Genomic DNA, 20444 nt, shown 5'->3' on the forward strand with positions numbered 1-20444 from the left:
TACACCAGCAGCGCTGGCAAAGTGGGTGCAGGGTGCGGGCACCCTCTGACATCGGCGGGACTCCGCTGAGACAGGAGGGGAAAGACAGGGCGTTGGTTTGAGAAGGGAGATGTGGGTGGGTGCCGACCAGTCGCTTCGACGAACTCAGCCGATCTCTCTTCTTAAAACACTAAGCCAAAAATTGAGGTTCGGCTCTGCCATTTTCTTGCTGTTTTCTGGCCAAGAGCAGGGATCCGTTCCCAGGAGCGGAGGATTTCCTCATCTTTCGCTGCACCCTCTTTTCATGAAAGTCAGGTGTGATTATTTTGCATCCTGCCTGACTTCACTTCGCCTTGAAATTAAAAGTGGTGCCAGGAAGTCGTGGCTAACAGCAGGTCTGACTAGCAGGTAAAATGGGCAGAAGAAAATGAGAAAATATCAAAAAGAGGGAGGAAAGAAGATGAGGCGTGTCTCCGTGCTGGTATTACTTGTCTTAATGCAAGAACAGAGCTAATTCCTCCGCTGAAACCGGGGGACTCTGAGCTAAAGGCTTGCAGGGGGAGACTGAAAGTGAAGGCTCTTTCCTGCCCGAAGATACCTCTCTCGTCAAGGAGGGAGAATACCTTGACTCAACCAATCTGACCGTCCACCAAGTGCTGCTCTGTTGTTTTCCTCGGTGATGTAGCCCTTGATAAACGAAGCTTTTTTTACCCTGTGTCACCAAAGCCCTCTCTAAAGCTAACCTTCACTAAGGCAGGCAGACCGCAGCAGAACTAGAAGGCAGGTCTGTCTAAGTGTAGAGTCCAGCAAAGCAAGCGGAAGAAAGGGGATAGTGATAGTCACCCTGCTCCACCAAAGCCACGGCCATCTTCCAGGGGTACAGCTTTGCCCGAGGTTTGAAAGCGTCTGCGGAGTGCACGAGAAGTAATTTCTCGGGAGCAACAAAACTTTACAGCGACTTTTCTGGTTGAAGGGGGAAAAAAAAAAAAAAAGTCTGAGAAACTGTGTTGCCGCGTTGGGAGGGTTGCAGAAACAAGTCGAGTAACCCAGAGTGGCTGCCAGCAATGCACCACTAGTAAAACACTACCTCCTGACATTCTGAACTGGCCTGGCTGATGTCAGGCCGATGACCGGAGGTGTGTTCTTTGAGTAATTCTCTTATCGGCTTCAAGGAACAGGTCTCTTTCACAAACATATGGGTGGACCGCAGCCCTGAGGCGATGTGTCCCCATAAACGGGAGCACCAATTGGCTACCACTAGCTCGTGCATGCAAACACTTTTCCGGTAGCTTGGGAAGGGCTCCTGTTAAACTCGGGCTTGCTCCAACACTCCGTCGTTTACCAGAAGTCCTACCCTGGAGGCCTAGAGGAGCGCAGAGCACAGAGGTGGCAGCACCGCAGCCCCAGGTTCCTGCGGCTGTGCCCGCCGGATGATGCTCTCGAGCTCCCGGCCGACTCTCTTCCTCCGTTCCCAACCTCCCCCACGCCTTCCCGGAGAAACAGCGAATTACCACTGCCCCGGAAAGCAGCCGCATTTGGGAAGGGATGGGAGAAGATTAAACGCAAACAGCTCTTTTCGGGTCTCACCGGTCTTCAGGGATGGATCTATTCTCCCGTGAAAAATAAAATCGGGCTGCAGTGGATATGAAGAGAGTAAATGTGGGAAAGGGCCAGGCTAAATTCTCACACACGTCCTGCGCGGGGGGGGAGCGCCGGGTTGTTAACTGGTGAGGTGAGGCAAACAATAACAATGACTTTAAAATCCAGGATTTTAGGGTAGGAGTAGGGCTTTTAAACTGTTAGGACGAAGTGGTAAAACAGGAATAAAATGTTTTGGGGGAAAATGTATAGACACGTCAGGAAAGATGTTGAAATGTTGGATCTCGTCATGCGGGCATTGCGGGAATTAGCTTCTAAAGATGCATGATATTAATGTTGCTTCCACCGTGCATCCTAGTTTCTCAGAGGAAGGTGTGTGCTTTAGATAATCATCTGAAAGTTTCTTTAAAACTATGCGCTTTCTGGGGAAGTTTGGCTTGGCAGAAATGTGGCTGCTCTTTTCTGCTTCTTTACCTTTGATTATGCTTTTCACTTGGCTGACCTTGATCAGGTATAAAACTGTTAAATACACATTACTTGAGAGTGGGTTTAAAATCAGCCTTTTCCTTTGCGCCCTAAAAGAGATTATAAGCACATATTTAAAAGATTTTTTTATCCTCCCCACCCCCCACCCCCCCCCACCCCTTCACCACTTCTACCTGCAACAGCTGAGTTGGAGGCAGACAAACAAGTTTCAAGTTTGATGTCCAAGCCAGCTCCCCGGCGGCAGAAGCGGGCGCGGGGGGTACCGCCGGTCGGGTTCTGCACAGCGCTGCTGCAGCTGCCGTCCCCGCGTGGTACGCACCCCCGGGGGGGTCTGACCCAGCGCAGCACCTGGAAGGATGGGCTCAAAAAAAGCTCTTCCATACATAGCTTTATATATAGTAAGGCTCTTTCGACCTATTCGTTAATTCAGGCCATAGAAGTCGGACTAGTAATTTTTACGCTGGCACCTCTTACAGCATCTTGCTAATTGTATTCCGAGGTACTGATGTTGAGCAGTGTTTCTTCCAACTCTAGCGGCAGCTAAGCAAGTAATCTTCCCTTTTTCTCGCTCAAATCTACAGCCTACTCAATATAATGCAGTACGTTGGGAGAATAGATAGGAATTGTTGCACTGTTCATTGATTCCTACTAACGAGCCGGTCTAAACCAACACTAGCGCTAAGTAGTCCGTCTGTAAGCGCACAGATGATGCTTTGGCTGGTTCTTTACGTGTTTTCTATGAGCCGCATCGTGGCGAGTAGCAAGAATTGGCAGCAACGATTTGGAGAGGAGAGGGTAGGATTTTTTGTCTCTTGGTTTTGCGCTAGTCTTTGTGTAGCTTCTTAAACATAATGACAGGAAAGATAGAAAATTATTTCACAGGGCCTGTGTTTCCCGCTTCGCGGGGCTAGCCCGAGGGCCGTTTCTCCAGAGCGATTGACTCTACTTACCATGGGAACGAGGAAAGATCTGTTCCTGCTTTCCTTCTCCCAGTGGCGAGGTCCCCTCGGTCGGCGTTCGCGCCTACTGCTATAAGCCGGGCTGTGCGGGAGCGAGGGGTCAAGAAGGAAGAGAATGGAGAGACGGGCTATGAAAGGGGTGGAGGGAAGCTGGAGTGGAAGGGGAGGGGGAAGCTTTCCTGCTCGGGCCACTGGTTTCCTGCCCTATGGAAAGCGGATCTCGGTCTCCTACGGAGTTTCCTCAGCCCCCTGGCTCCACCTCACCCTGATAAGGAGATGTGAGTGAGAGGGGAATCGGGAGCCGTTTCTCGCTTCTTTTCCATGAGACGTCAAGTCCCCAAGCGGCTGTCATGTGATAGCAAGAGAGCAGGAACTGCGGGGGTCTCGCGACTCGGGCACCATTACAAAACCGCGCCGGAGCGCGCAAGCCCCGCCAAGAGCCACGGCGGTCGCCGCTCCGCTCGCCTCCTCTGCCCGCCGCCTCCCGGCGCTCGCCTCTGCCGCAAACTTTTAAGGGGACGCCAGACTGAGCGGTGAGAGGGATGCTTTTATTTCCTTCTTTCCCGTCTCTGCCGACGTCCGAGGTAATTTCATGCTCTCGAGCCCTTGGTGCCTGAGGAGCATCAACTCCAGCCGAGTGTGCCAGGCTGCAGGGGGGAAGCCCGGGAGATTCAGCAGCCTCCAGGAGAAAAGCGGCACGCCAGCGGGGCCGGGACCTCCTTCTGGCACGTAGCCCCCGAGTCCCCGCGGCCTGGGCGGCAGCTGTCTCTCCCGAAAGCTGAGGGGCAGCTAGGTAAGCGTGTCCCGCGGGGAGAGGCTGCTGAAGGAAGCTCGCTGGCCGGCCGCCGGGAGGTCGCTGTCGCATGTGGCCGGGGCAGGTGGCGCCGAGGATGTAGAGGCGGCGGCAGGGCAGGGCAGTGAAGTCCCCGGATCCCAAGCCCGCCGTGCGCGGTATTGAGCGGTGCCTAGCCCGGAGCGGCGGGATCGTGCGGCCGCGGGAGTGCTCTGGCGGGGAGGCAATGCCCAGGCCGGGGAAGAGTTCGTACAGCGACCAGAAACCGCCCTACTCTTACATCTCCCTGACGGCCATGGCCATCCAGCACTCGGCCGAGAAGATGCTGCCCCTGAGCGACATCTACAAGTTCATTATGGAGCGGTTCCCTTACTACCGGGAGCACACGCAGCGTTGGCAGAACTCCCTCCGCCACAACCTCTCTTTCAATGACTGCTTCATCAAGATCCCGCGGCGACCCGACCAGCCGGGCAAAGGCAGCTTCTGGGCGTTGCACCCGGACTGCGGGGACATGTTCGAGAACGGCAGCTTCCTCCGCCGCCGCAAACGCTTCAAGGTGCTGCGTCCCGAGCATCACCTGCCCGGCGGCGGCGGCGGCGGGGCGGGCGGCGGCGGTCCCGGCAAGCCCCCGGCGCCCACCCCGCACATGGTGCACTACTTCCACCCGCACCCGCCACCGCCGCCTCCCCCGGGAAAGGTGCCGGGGCTGGCGGGCTCCGACGCTGCCGTGGCCGCGGCCGCCGCCGCGGTGGGAAGGCTGCCGCAGTTCTCGCCCTATGGGAGCAGCCAGCCCTCAGGCTTCAAGCATCCCTTCGCCATCGAAAACATCATCGGCAGAGATTACAAGGGTGTGCTGCAGGCCGGCGGGCTTCCGCTGGCCTCGGTGATGCACCACCTGGGCTACCCGGTGCCCAGCCAGCTCAGCAGCGTGGTGAGCTCCGTGTGGCCGCACGTGGGGGTGATGGATTCCGTGGCCGGTGTGCCCGTGTCCCCCGACTACGGACCCTTCGGCATGCCCGTGAAGGCGCTCTGCCACCCGCCGGCACAGACCATGCCTGCCGTCCCCGTGCCCATCAAGCCGGCGCCGGCGTTGCCCTCTGCCTCGGCCATCCCGGCTCTCACGGTCGCCGCCTCGCAGATCTGCCCCGCCGCTTCCCCGGCCGCTGCATCGCTGCTGGAACAGACCGCGAGCAACAACCCCGAGGGCAAGAGCTCCCTCCACTCCGTCCTGGTGCACTCCTAAAAAGCAGGGGCTCGGAGCGGAGAGAGGCCCAGGGTCCCGGGGGAGTGGACGGGGGATCCAGGGCACGCTTGCGGAAACCCGATCGACCTCATGACTATACCCCTGCTGGTGTCTGTGTTTATATCGTGTACTATCAGATTATTTGAGAGCCAGGTCGCAGGTAAGACCTTTTATCGTCGTAAAATGTCATTAGTGGCGGAGAGGCGATGTGAAAAATCACAGCCGGGGCCGGAGGGGCTGGCTCGGAGAAAAGGGCCGAGAGCGAAGTTCTCCCCGCCGCCCCGCCAGCCTGAGGCACGGGGCGGCCATGCAGCCTGCGCTCCCCCCGAGCCCCTGTCCCGGGCAGTCACCGCCGAGGCCCCTCGAAACCCGAGCTCCGAGAGGTGCTGCAGTCGGCCGGCGAATAGGGAAAGCGGAAGGATAAAACCCCTGCTGAAGTCTGCTTCTCCCTCTTCCACGAGAGACAGAAAACCGCTGCTCCACCGTCCTGTAGATCTTACTGTGAAAGGGGTAGGCAAAGTGGTTACTTAGACCCTGGCGAGCTCCGGGGCCCCACGACATGTAATGCTTGCTGCTTAAAGAGTAAACGCTAAATATTTCGATTAAGTAGTGGGAATTTAAATGACAACGGAACTAACGGCGAAGGGTTCCTTTAACTAACGATCGCTTGCGCTTCCCCTTCACACTTTTATAATCCATCCTATAGTACCTTAGAAGGGACTGAAGTGTGACCTGGCCTCTCAAACTCTATATGAGTGTCCGAATTCCCTAGTTTCTCATTAAAATAAAAACAGCCTGGCGATTCGTAGATTGTGCTTTTCACATCACCCTTCAGCGCTCACAGACACCACTATTTTGTACGTGTTGCTTGGCGTTTCTTCCACGTGAATGTGAACGCAAAAAATCTGCGGGGGAAGGGGGGAGGGTGGAGAGTGAAACAGACGGGGGAAAGTGGGGGAAGACAACAGGAAAATGGTTTAAAAGTTATTCGGAAAAAGCACTTTACTGAAAACAACCTTCCAATAGAGGAGAAGTCTGTGCAGAGGAATCAGAAGTCAGAGATTGACGTGGTGGGCTGATGATTCCCGGCTGATTTGTGAGTGATTGCTGCCATACCCTGTCTGCCCCGCTGTACACCAATGCTCATTAAAGTAAATCCATCCATTTGCTTCTGCTGGTGCTGCTATTTAAAATACTCGCCTTTCACATTGGTTAAGAAATGTGTGCTTGTAGCCTAAATTTTCGCTCCCCCTCCCCAAACTGATAAAAGTATCCAAAAGTTTTCTCGGCGGCAAGACAAGGGGAAGAAAAGGAAAGAAATCTCTTAGGGGTAAATTGCCTGCTATAGAGGCACGGCGGTCTCTGCCCGCAGCTCACGGGCGAAGCGCCGGCGTTCAGGTGTGAGAAGAGGGAACCGGCTCGGAACCCGATCCCACTGAAGACAGTAGTAGTTTTTTTTGCCAGTGTCAACTTATGCTGGATCGCATCTGCTTCCTTGGTTTATCCCCTCATGCCGGCACACCAACAGTGGCCCGAGACGCCAGGTCACAGTCCCCGCCCCTGGGGAAGGATATCCTTTGACAGGCTGACCCTTCTTGGTGCCAGAGAAATTTGCTAGGAAAACAAACCTGTTTGGCCCTGAGAGCCGTCTGTCCAAAAATTTCCCCCCAAACATTCATGGGGTCTGTTCCACCACATGAAATTACCCTGGAAATGTTGAATTTCCAATTGTTCTTCTGTTCTAGGCGTGTTTGCACCTTAATTTCAAAAATTATAGAATTCTTAGCACCTATAAAATACTACTAATGATGTTATGTTAATGAAACACATATCGGTATCATGGTTTGTGAATCGTCTGGAAGGGAAATTGCCTCTAAAGCATTGCAAGCAGACAAACTGCGCCAAAAGAAAAGAGAGAAAAGAAAAGAAAAGAAAAGAAAAGAAAAGAAAAGAAAAGAAAAGAAAAGAAAAGAAAAGAAAAGAAAAGAAAAGAAAAGAAAAGAAAAGAAAAGAAAAGAAAAGAAAAGAAAAGAAAAGAAAAGAAAAGAAAAGAAAAGAAAAGAAAAGAAGTGCTTCACATTTTCTTTACTCTGCTATTTTCCATCTTAGGCAGAGATCCAATTCGATATTCCACTGCTAAAACCAACTTGCTTGTAAAAAAAGCAGCCTGCCAAATAAATAATGAATAGCAGTAGCTGTATATTACTTCTATATGTATTTAATATATTCCACTACTCTTGATGTAACTACTGTGTAGGACTCCAAAGCACATCTTAAAGAACCTTAAGAGTTTTCCCCTTATCGGTCAAAGGGGTTACAGGGATGGAGAATTTCGAACAGGAGAAGACGTAATCCTCCTGGGAATTATTCAAACTATTCCGGTCAGTTTTAAGATTCTGAATGACCTTCTAAAATTTAACTGTGGGAAAACTTTTATTTGGTGTGAAGAGGACTCTCACCAGAACTTTAATTTGGATGCCGCGGCGAGGTGTAAGCAGGAGGCTCCCGCCGCCTTTCGCTCCCGGGCACTCGGGGCAGGGTATCGCGAACAGAGGCAGGGCGCCCGGAGCAGGAGGCTACCACGACGGGGGGAAATCTCTGATCGGAGGTGAGACCGGCCTGAGAGCCAGGCCCTCGCCCATCGCCCGGAGGGACGCGCCGGGACGGCGGGGTACACGGGGATTTGCGGGGTACCCAGCTAATTGCGGGATGCAGAGCAATCTGCACACACGGGCGCTGTGTGCAGCAGGTTTTGCCCACCACAGGGGCTTTGGGGAGCAGGGAGTTTCAGCCGAGGGTCACTCGCCCAGACGGCTTAGTGTGACTCCCAGTGCAGTGGCCTACACTTTGTATGAACTAAAGATGGGGATATTTTCTGTAGCTTGTACAGTGAAAATTTTAGGGGGTTAGAACCTGCTAATTCCAGATTATCAGTTGGGAAGGGAAAATTAACTATTCAAGTAACATTTTCTAACTCATTTATACATCTGTTTTTTCTTATTCTTAAGTACTTCATCTCTAGACAGCCTTTGCATAGATACACAAATTTGTACCAACAACCAACAATCCCAATACTTAAATAAACTCAATTCCAATGCTGCTTAAAACTAGATGACAGTACAAAAAGTAGAGAAATGAAACAGTATCCTTTCTTCCAAGCTGAAAAGCAGGTGTAAACTGGTGAAGGGTGAGATTTTTCACTTGACAAATAAAATAAAGAAACAGCCTTGTTTGGCTAGATTTTGTCAGTCTGCTATACCAGTACACCTCACGCAGAAACAGCTTGTCTTCAGACTAAAGTGCACATGTTCTACACAGAAAGGCAGTCGAGTCTTTACTGAGTGGGTGCAGGTGGGGTGTTTGTAAGCAGAAGAAACAGATGCAAGGAGAACAAGCAAGCTTAATCTTCATACTGTCAGAATGCCAAAGGTAGAGAAGTAAATTTATTACCAGAAGACTAGAAGCCTAAGAAAAGGCATCCATTGCACCTCAGTATGCTTCTGGTTTTCTGTGGCTAGCTAATATAGTGATTGTTATTTCTACCCATGGGAAATGATCCCCAACCAAGGCATTGCTTGGTGTATTTAAAGTCCATAGGGCATGCAAATCAAGAAAGAAAGGCAAATACAGAAAAAAAAAGTGAAAATACTCTTAGAATTAATGTGGCTTATGGTCTAAACATGATAGCAGTATTTCAGTGGATATGTTCTGATCTCAGTGGTACCTCCTACACTTTGACAACCAGAGTTATAACGAAATTCTGGACTCCATTTATCCAATTCTGAAGTCTCTCTGGACACAAATTGATACAGAAAACCTGCCTGGAACTTTGCTGCTGCTGCTTGTGGTAACAGATTTTTCTCCTTCTTGTAAGACTTTATTTTAAACCATTATCCTTCAAGTCTGTTCAAGATAGAGCCTTCCCTTTAAGTGCTGGAAATACGTAATAGTTTTGGTTTTGAAAAGTAAAATTTCACCTCAGCTTCAGGAGTTTTGCTGAATATATGATTAGATTAACCATCTTTAGTTAGACACACCAGGTTTAATTTTAGACATCTAATGAGCCTCTATTCTGGACACTATGTATTTATGTAACTCTTTGTTTAATAATCAGTGATCCTACCTCTTTGCTTATACAATGTGGTCACTGGCAGAACCAAGAAGAAAAGCCTAATAGTTAGAGCACTCTTCTCAGAACCCTGGAAGGAAACAAGCTCAAGACTATTTAAACTCAAAAGGATTCAGATTCACATCTATGTACCAAAAAAAAGGTCAGCTGCAAAACGGCACATAGAGGAAGTAATGCTATAGAGCAATAATAAATGTAAGGCTCATGAAGTGTCAGATGAGACACAGGACCTGGGTACATCTCTACAAAGGCAGAATCCAAGTGCCACTGGAGAAAACAGATTATGGATGGAAAGAGGGAATTAAGGATAGGAATAAATGGCAAATTTTTAAATCAAAGTGCCAAAGGGAAAGGTGCAAGTGTCCCAGCAATTCATAATTGTTGTATGCAAAAGGTGAATCACAGTCAGGAAAGGGACAAAAGTTTGCTAATATTAAATCATTTAGACTAACAAAAAAGAATGGTCAAGAAATTGGGAGCTGCTTAAAGACATCTACAGTGGGTTAAGAACAATAAAATGGAAAGTGAAATTCATTATTGATATATGCAAACTGCTATGCACGGGGAAAATAATTCTGGTTTTATTTATATACATAACAATGGGTCCTAAAGTTTGGATTTTTATTAAGCTATTGTAGACAGCACTAAGAAAATGTTGGTTTATTAGTCATTAGCTGTGAAAACAGAAAAAAATATTGGCAAAAGAAGAGAGAACATAACAGAAAATACCGTGTCCCTCTCTAAATCTAAAGGAAACTGGAATCCATCAGGGACACCTGTGAGTTCCTTACACCTGAAATATACCTGAGGTACTTTACAACTGTCAGGATTTAGAAAGAATCAGAGGCAATGATCAAAGGTACATCTTCTGCACATGTAGCAATCCAATAGTCCAAGACTTTTCAGCATGGAAAGCAAGGATATACAGAGATACACGACACAAACTTAGAAAATTGTGAGAGACCTTGGAAGGCGGCAGAGACACACTTGCTCATTCTTTCTCTTAATGCTGGAACTGTGAATCTTCAGAAGGGTTCAAAGCAAACAGAAAGAGGGGATACTTCACACAGCACATAGCTGAATCAATTGTGGCAGGATGTTCAGGGTGTTAAAATTTTACAAGCATTTTAAGAACAAGTGGAAAATTTGTGTAAAACCACTGACAATTGATCCACAAAACCTCACAATCTCTTGTTCAGATTTGCTATGCTAATAATATATTTCAGAAAGTATGGTGACATACTTTTCCTGTCCTACTCTTTATAAAGCACCCATTATTTGTTTACTGTTGGAGACAGGACACTGGGATAGATAAACATCTGGGGTCACCTATGAAAATTGTTCTTCAGTAGAGAGGGGATCAGGATTTTTGACTTTCATTTGTAGATAAGGGTCTGGAATGAAAGCAATTCTTTAATGCCATTTCAGTGTACAATATATGAAAGATTAACCACATATGTTCTATATGAAAAATATTTTAAATGGTTCAGGAATGTACAAATTCCTCATTTCAAGGACAGTGCTGCATTGATTAGAATAATTTGCCTATTTTCTGGTTAAATCAATTTAAACAACTAAAAGTTTTCTGCATGAGAGACTGAGCCCCTTTTTAATGTTATGCCAGGATAACTGATACAGTAGGCTGCATATAGGTACAAATTTAAAAGCAACTCAGACACCCGTGCCCTGGTACTGTAATGGTGGTGAGTTTATGCCATGCATGTCTGAAGCATCCATAGTGTTGCAGGGATTGGCAAAAGTATTACTTTTTTCTCTATCTCCTTGTTTAGTTACAGGACTTCACATGGATGCTTAATCTACACTGGGAGAAGTAGTAATTTCCAATGAAATATGAAAATTCGTGTTAAGGAAAAATACCTGGGAGAAAGCTGTAAGTTCACACTGCATGGCCTGCTTTTATTATGTATTTCTTATTAAAATAATTATTGAACAATAGATATGAATGGCACAATGATGACCCAAATTTTTATACCAGGTTTATATTAAAGCAGTCATTTGGAAAAGTAAAAACTTGATATTCCTTATCAACTAATCATGATCCTTACTGTCAAAAGGGAGGTTTTTGGTAGAACACCAGTGAATAAATTATTAGGCAAAAAGGTCTTCCACGAATAAGGGATGTTATTTTTAATTATCAGTCTTCAATTTACCAAAAAATAGAATTTTAATTCTACTACACAACAAACTCCCAGCATGGGTCAGGTTTTCCTTTGAGGATGGTCGAAATAATTTAAAGTTCAATTAATTATTAATTATGGACAGAGGTGTATAGAGAAAGAAGGAAAAATGTATTTTCATGTATCATTTGCACCGTAGAACTGCTACTGGAAAATGATAATTTGCTGAAAAAATATGCGAGAAACTCTGTAGTGTAATTGTAGTACCATTTGTGCTTTATGGACCTGTTGTTTTATGTGGGATGTGTGATTTGGATTAATCCTCTCCTAAGTCCTGAAATTAGGCTGTTTTAAATCCCTATGTGGTCTTTTGACTGTGGCTGGTATGAATTTGTACCATAACAGATTAGTAAACATGCAAATTACTGTGATACTTCATATGCTAAATAAAATACATGGTTGAAACTGGTAGGCACTTGCATCTTTTTTAACTGATTAATACTGACTGATTATGAAAAGATTTCTTGGTACACACAGAAAAAAAATGCAATGTAGTGTGCAACATTGCTAGCTGATTGTTACTGTACACAATTTTAAAAGTTGAATGGGACTGTTGGCATAAGACCTAGAAAGAGAATCAATTTATTTCTTCCTCAAATATTTGTGAGAGATAGATAAAGAAAAAAACAATAAAGGGATGAACATGATATATCACCAAAGTTAAGTTACACTAATTACACCAGTAAAACACATAACAAGTGAATTGAGATACTTACTAAGCCTCTGCTATCTTTATACTATACCTGTTTATAAGCTTTCTTAAAAACAGGAAATTCCCTGATTTATTTGCCAACTTTAACCTTTGTTGAGAACAAACAAAAATGTTGAAAACATGGGCTTCAATTTGGGATCAAAGTCATATTGTTGCAGATTTTACATTTCAATATATTTGCTGTTTTGTGAAGGTGTCTCTGTGTCACCAAAAAATTTCATCTGCAAATCTCCAGACAAATGAAGAGAAAATATATGGACCAACACCAGTGTATTAGACTGAAGAATTCTAAAGGAACGAATAACAAATATAAGCATAAAATGGGGTTAATAAAACCTGCAGGCATTGAATGCAAGCTACTACGAAACAAGTCAATGTTTTTGTCTGGTAACCAATTTTTAGTGCAAATACAGGTAATGCAACAATCTGAATATTGAACAGAGTTTCAGTAAATAGCTTGGTGGGAGGGTGCCTGGCAAATCATCAGTGTAGGCTGAGGAGGACTAGAACTTTGTGCAAAGGCTGACTATACACTGAAATAGTGTGAATAGCGTGAAATAGTGTGAAATAGTGTGAAATCGGGTAACATAAATTCATGCATTTTAGGTCTTGTAATAAGGGTATCTGAGGAGACTTGCCAGATACAAGCAACTTACAAGATTCCCTTTACTAACAAAAAAACCAGAAAACTCATTGAATATGCAGGAATATGAATGAAGGTTAAGAAAAAATTGGAAGTTCTCATGGATTCATAATACCTAATGCATACAGTGCTCTTATTGTCCCCTCCATTTCTTCCTTACTTGCACAGTACTTTTTAAATTTACTGCTCTATTTATTTACCACTCTGAGTTTTGTCAATTTCTTATTGTAAACCCAGAATCTGTGTTCTCTGAGTTTGACAGTGAATTTCTCCTATGTTCTCCTAGAATATGAAATTCCCTATTTCTTGTTATATAGTATGATTTTATGCCACTGAAGCTCTATAATTTTTTTCAGGGCAACATTTTTTTTTATAGGGAAGTTAAGTCTGCTCTCAATAGATTAAGTTTTCCTCATGTGCCTGAGAAACACCACAAACATACATTTCTCCCAAGCAGGAATCAGAAAACTGTTAAATTCAGCCACATTCCTCTGATTTGCTGAAAATTAAAATTGCTTCCCTGTTTAGACAGCCATGAAAAAGATTAATTGTCATCAGAGAGGTGTCTTCAGCATCCCAGCAGTTTTCTGGAATTCTCAAAAGTAATGAGTGGGCATTTTGTTAAATTGATGGCAGGAGAAGGCAGAAAGGCATTTGTCACTACTGGCTGTTAAGGGCTTATCTTAATGCTAACATTTTTGTGAAGATGGTAGCCGCAAGACTCTACCAAGATTTCACTCTCTTCTTCTGATGGAAATTACTTCTTTGGAACCACAGTCTGAACTTTTTCATTCTGATGTCAACAATCCCTGCATTGGGATTGTTGTGTGCCTTCTTAATTCAGAGCATTATAGCATCATTTACTGTAGCACAATTAATTTAAGAAAAACAAAATCTCTGGCACTTTTTCATCACTTAAGAAGGAAATGTTCAAGTCAAGAAAGCTGTACAAGCACAGGCTGAAGTAAATCAATGCTGTCATACAGGTGAGACCATCCTAACTGCCTATATGATATGTTTTTTTATTTATCAGTGCTACCAAAAATACTACAAGGTCGGTAAATATAATTTTTTTTAAATGTATCCCCTTTTCCTTTCCTTACATTTTTTTCCAACAATGCTGTCACAAGAAGACCACCAGATGTGAAATGCCAAAAACACTACACTGAGGATCTAAGGCAAGAATGTTAGACATTTATGTAGAAAGTTCCAAAGATTGACAATGCTTCATGAAATGCAATACTTCAATCTCAAAAATTCTGGAAGGTCATTTCAGAATAATACTTAGAGATGACATGTCAAAGGTATTAGAATTGGGAATGAATTGGCTTATTAGTGGAGAAAGATTCACAAACAGTACAGACATAAACTCCGGTCTCTCAAAGGATGAAAGGTGCATTCAATGACTTCTATTCCATCAAAATTAACAAGGGCACATAGAAGAGGACTTACAAAATTGATTTTTGTTTCTGCTGCTGAAGACATTTCAACTTTTCAACAATTTTGATTTTAGAATTTCTCATTAAGTATTAAATAAGGATACTGACATCCAGGTGATAATTCTCCCAGTGGCCACAGAAGACTAAGAGAAAGGGTTGATTCATGCAGTTTCCATTCACATCTTTGGGGGATATAAGGAAGGATTAAATTACTTTGACCCAGTACGGCCAAGATATTCAGAGACTGCTCTATGGATACCAGCACTTGTTAACACTGTTGTTATGTGCACAGGAACTCTCCTTTTTAGCCCACCAGGAAAAATGATGAAAACACTGCAGTATCTTAGTGAAAAGCACCACCATAACAAAATAACAAGTAAACAAAAAAACCCCCCAAAACCAAAACAAACAAAAAACCCTAAACAAACAAAAGAGTCAAGCTGTAACATGTTAATTTCTTGGGAACTTGCAAATCAGATGAGAAGTAAAGTACACTTTTTTCAGACTAGACCCTCAGAGCATCAAGGGGTCCAGTCAAGACTGAGTTTGATTTTTTTTTCATGCTAGAGTTGTAGACTATAAAAAGGCACTACTTGCATATTTTACAGACAGAGAACATAAAGAAAACCTAACTTTGCTTCAATAGCTGGTAGCAGAGACAGAGACTGTATCTAAACCTTACAAATGTTGGTTCAAGCCCCACCTGCAAGATCCTCTTCTCTCTTATGGGAAGAGCCTTTCATTTAGACACTTTTCTCCTAATTCAATTCCCAGAAATTGATGAATGTAAATAACTAAAGGCTTGAAATACATCATTATGTTCATAAAACTCTGCTGTAGTTGCTGGTACCTGTCCTGCTTTGAAGAAAGCAATGATAAAATCCACTTGCATTCTAACGCAAATAAGCTTTGGGTACCAGCACTGCCTCAGGGACAGTCTGAATTCAGACAGATTTCCTCTTTCCTTTTAGTCTTATCTGAGCCAGATATTTTCATTTTTTCACTGAGCTAAGTGAGCTAATCAGGTCTTCTCATCCCTTTGAGCTCTGTGGTTTCTAATTAGCATTATCCCTTTTCCAAGTGCTATGGAGCTTTGGCTCCTTGGAAGAACTGCCTCATTCTGCCTTGAGGTCCTGATGCTTGCAGATGGCAGTGCCCAGCCCCAGATATGGTTACATAGACAGATGTCAGGTTTTTGTTGCTTTGAACTTAACCCATTTAGGCAGCTGTTTCAGCTCTAGAATGGCCACTACCCAGTTCTTCTTGGTTATGCAGCCATTTATTCTCAATTTTTCTGCTTACTAAATGTTTCTTGCTGCCATATATACCAGTGATAAAGACCAGGAAAATGGGGAGGACAAAATTTTCACGGAAGAAGTAAAGGATGCAAAGAGCTTGTTAAATATTCTATCAGGCCCTCATTCTAAGAATTTCCATTAATTGCTTTGTCATCAAAATGCTCAGGGGGACCCTAATGATCTCAAAGGATTCAGCTGGACCACCCAGAGCTGCAAATGGGAAAAGAAGCCACAAGGACCTCTTGTAGGATTAAACTCACTCCCATTCTAACATCTTGAAAATATTCTATGAGGGGCCTTCCCACCATCATCAAGTAATGAAAACCTTTCTTTCTACTCATCCAATGACTTTAGTGCCACTGTGCTGCCCGAAAGCCAGACCGGAAGAAAATAGTCACCTCTAAGACTGACTTGACAGAAGTGTTATGTCATAGCAGTAAGACCATTGGAAACACATCTTAAAGGTTTCTATATCCTGGTGAAATCTAATTAATATGCTACTTGCCTACAGAATTAGCATTTATCTGTGTCATGAAGCAACATTCTATGTCTGTCAGGAACTAATTAAATGAAGTTGCTACTGATAGCCTTTACATGAATCTTGCAGTAATAAATCTTCCTATTCAACAGGAATGTCGTGTCTTAAAACTTTTACAAATGAAAAGGGCAGGATGAATTTAGTGACTTAAATGCAGTTAGAGAAAGGGAAAATGACCTCACAAAGTTAAAAACAAGGCAGGCAGAGAGCAGAGGAATTGGCAGTAGATATTATGTGTGCCTGTCTAAAACTATAAATGAAAGAAATTAAACTACATTGTAGCCATCAAAATATGTAGCTACATGGATTGTACATATAAAGCCAGTAAAAGATCAGATTTTTGAGAAAGAGAATTCTGTTTGCCACCATAATTCAAATAAAGTGAAATATATATGTTCCAATATTCCATAATAACATAGCCATTTTTCTAGAAACATAAGGGAAATAAAAAGCAGTAACATAATAGATACATTATTTTAAAGTTATGGTCAATAAACCATGATAAATCTTCCCCCAATAGTGGACTAGAATTGAATACAACAAAACCATTGAGAATTATCTGATGCTGGAATTGAGGCTGTGGCAAATATCGGCCATATGGTCAATTATTTATTTTTCCTGCGGTTTGTTGCACCTGATTGTTCATAGTTATGAACTGAAAACCTGCTATGTACCTCTTCTGTAACTGAATACGTGTAAAAAGCTGAAAATGCAGGGCAAAGAGAAGACCACATGGCAAAGTCATAGACTGTATGAGAGGCAAACATTTTCATTAGTATCTGATGTCCATTAAATCTTATACCAGTCATTTTAACCTGGACAGTTGCACTTGCTTTAACCTTCTGAGACTGTCCAAGACCATGATAGTTTCTTCAGTGTTATAAGGGCAATTACTTTTAATGACATGTTTTGGAGATGCTTTTAATTTCATTAAAACAGAATTAATTTTGTTTAATTTCAGTGCTTCTTTATGAAGCACTGAAACAGTACTTTTTTATGAGGTGAAAGTTTCCATTGATCTCAATTTTTAGAGACTACAGAGAAGATAATTTCGCCATGAGAGAATATTCAAATGTAAGCAGACTCTCTCACAGAGAGGGACAAGTCTTAAAGTATAAAAAGGCCACAATTTTTCCCTACATCATAAATCCTTCTGTAATCCATAGGCAGAGTATCAGCTGCATCAGAAATGGAGCGTTACATGCAGAGACACCAACAACATATGTTCACTGTGTACTCTTAGATGACCTTGTGTTTTAGTACTCCCCTTTTGATTTCTCATATATCGTGAAGAAGATTTCTCTAAAAATACATGAAACAGGTTAAATTCTCATTAAAGGCCAATCCAGCTACATGCATAATAGTATTCTTCAATTAAAAGGAAGACTTAGCAAAGTAATTGACAGGACAAAGCTTTTAATGCCTACATACAATCTCTTAGCACATCTAGGAAGATTATGGTTTAATGTACAACCCTTTGGCTTTTCTGACATATCTTCAGTGCCTTGCTGAAACCTTCCCCCCTCCTGCACCTGGACTGGAGCTCATTGTGCTCTAAGGAGGGTTATTTTGGCTTGAAGAGAAGAGGACTTTCATGACTTCAAACATGGACATTAGATCAAGTTTTTATCTTCTCACATAATCCTGTCTTTGATGTCACCAGGCTGAGGCCTCTCAGAACAGAAAGAGAAAGCTGTGAAAAGAGGCCCATTTAATTTATACATTTAAGTGATGCTGTTCTAATTCACCAGAGTAGCATTTTCATTGTTTTCTGCTTTGCATCCTAAAGGCAGGCTTACACCAGGCAATTATGAATGGCTCTTCTGAACAAATAATTGAAATTCTCTAGTTGTAGGATATGGTTAAACAATGTCAGGATCGGAGATGAGAGGTCAAATATATTCCCATCGGCACCACCGAAGTTACAGGCTACTCTTTTCACTTGCCTTGAAGGATGAGTATTTGTAATCATTTGTTTTGACAGCAGTTGATCAGGTAAGCTGTATGATACAAAGAGCAAACATGGAAATAATATTTTGTATTTGCCTTCAATCTGTAACAATTGTCTCAAGTTAAAATAACAAATCCTAAGAAGGTGGTATGGAAGAATGCTTCGTAGCATGAAGACTATCTGATGAGAATTAAGCTGGTAAAGATACACAACGCTTACAAAACCCTCCTCTTGAAACTGCGGTAGGGAGACAGCTGTAAAAATAGCAATTGATTCTATGTTCAAACACTGCTGTTGAATAATTCCACCAAGTTATTGGTGGAGCAATGGCTCTGTAATTGAATATTTTTCCTTTACCTAGAAAAGAAACTGAAACACCTGCGGGATTGAGATATAATATCAGCATTGTTTACATTGTAAAGCCAATAATTTAGTCTTTCACAAAACAACTAGCCCCAAATTATCCACAAAGAAATTATCCACACTATTTTCTATGGATTTTGTAATGCAGGAATTTTGTGCCAAAGTTCATCAAAACAGTATAATTTTGTACATATCCTAAGAAAATCAAAACTCTGTGTGTGTGTGCATGTGGACAATAGAATTGTACTGCAGAAACAAAAATAATGAGATAAAACACCTTATCAAGCTGAAAGTTGAATAGAAAGGTCTTTTTGTTTCAAGGATTCACTAAAGGAATGGACTGACTGGACGAAAAACAGGATAATCCGGAAGTAAAATATACCTACCTTCCCGATTTAGAGATATTTATGGATAGTGATCATTGCCATGAACCAAAACCGGAACAATTTGTTCGTCCACTTTCACCAAAATACAAAATACAGGATAAAATTTACATATTGTTTGTTGCCTTACCTAAGGCATCATGCCTGTTTCACAAAATGCACTTTGCTTTGTTCCAAAGCAAAGTACTGCTAATTCAAGCTATTCAAAACTCAAAACTTCTGTCTTTCCCACAACCCCCCAAAAAAACCCCTTTTTCTTTGCCTTTTGAAAGTATGAAGTGCCAAAGTTCAGTCCTTCTTTATAACAACCAAGCTAAAACTTATTTCTCTTCAAAACACAGTCTGATAGGTATCATATTTATAATCACATTAATTCAAGAGAACAAAGCCCATAAATGTACCCATTTAAATTATTGGAATTTTTATGCTACTGTTCCTACTACCACTTTTTACCATTGCAGTCCCAAAACTCTATTTTAGTTACATGTTTAAACATCATGTAGACTAAAGCTCCACAGACAGTTAATGAGTTTAAACCAGAAAAATCTTAGTTTTTCATGTAACTTTTTTTCCTCCAGTGCTTGACATCCATTTTATACCACCAGCACAAATAAATGTTATTTATAGACTCCCATTCACAACACAATTACACATTATTTCCCATTTTACAGTGTCTTTTATGGTTATTAAAGTTTATTTCAAGAGACATGTTCTTTATTTTTTTTCTGCTGTGTAGGGTGAGGTTAACATGAGTTATACTTTAATTTATGTTTATTAGTGGGTTATGATTCTGACAGCATCTCCATGAGAAACATTACCGACTTCCAGAACTACCTTTCTGATGATCATAAAACAAATACTAAACAATGAGGAAAGCCTAAAAAATATCCCCACACCTCTGCAACCAAATTTAAAAAAAAAAAACTAAAAAAACCAAAAAAACCCCAAAAACACCTAAAATTGAGGAATGCCTGTCTAAATACAACCTAGATTCTAGTGCTGTGTCACTTTCTGTAATTTTTTTTTGCTGCTGTGGTTTGAGATGTAAAAATTTATATTGGAGCATGGTCCCATCTGTGCCAGTCTATGCCAGTGATTCCAAGACTTTTGGAACAGAAGGTTACAAAAAATCCCCACAATAGTTAAACTCTGGACAAGGAAATGTCACGTCTCTGCTGTTGTTACTATCAACATTAGTCCCACTGACTTCACCAGGAGCTGATTCAGTCTCTTGTTTTGGCAAAAAACTGTAGACCTGACAGTTCTACAAGCAGAGTTGCTCATATGTTCTGCATTTCTGGAACACAGTCACAATTGCCTAGGGATTGACCATATTTAAGTAGATTAGCCACTCAGAATAAGGAGTAGAACTATCCTTTCTCAGTAGTAAAGGAAAACATTAGCATTAGCATTATACTAGTGCATTACACTATCCAACATCACGTTAAGAAAACAATATAAATATAGTATATAGTGATATTGTTTATTTAATTTATGTGATTTCATGAGAGAATTTGATAAATAGCAGAATCAGAATTTCTGCAGGTACTGTAACACTACAATACCTGTGCTGCTAGTGGCTGGAGACCACTTCAGAGTGGTCCAAAGTCTGCACTCTGTCACACATGGATGGCAGTCCAGGGAATGGTAGAGTGGATGGCTGACAATTTCCTGTCTGTTGAATTTTCCTCTGAGTAGAGCAGCAAAACTGGGAACTGCTAGTACCTTCAC

General features: G+C 42.8%; 1 protein-coding gene and 1 long non-coding RNA gene across 3 annotated transcripts in view; one reads left to right on the forward strand and one right to left on the reverse strand.

The window, feature by feature from the left end:
- LOC135290130 (uncharacterized) overlaps positions 1-20444 on the reverse strand; it is a 59523-nt gene that overhangs the window by 16530 nt on the left and 22549 nt on the right. Inside the window, exon 3 of one of the 2 annotated variants that reach the window (XR_010352837.1) lies at positions 17467-18016. The exons of the other annotated variant lie outside the window; for it this stretch is intronic. This is a non-coding gene — a long non-coding RNA (uncharacterized LOC135290130). Of the gene's footprint in view, positions 1-17466; positions 18017-20444 lie in introns of those variants that run through there. 2 annotated transcript variants of the gene reach the window in all.
- On the forward strand, positions 4043-5059 carry FOXB2 (forkhead box B2). The gene is given in 3 exon segments (XM_064405402.1): positions 4043-4418; positions 4421-4497; positions 4583-5059. Coding segments are annotated over 3 exon segments (930 nt in total).

Source organism: Passer domesticus, chromosome Z (genome assembly GCF_036417665.1).
Source record: "Passer domesticus isolate bPasDom1 chromosome Z, bPasDom1.hap1, whole genome shotgun sequence".
In the NCBI taxonomy this organism is placed as follows: Eukaryota; Metazoa; Chordata; class Aves; order Passeriformes; family Passeridae; genus Passer; species Passer domesticus.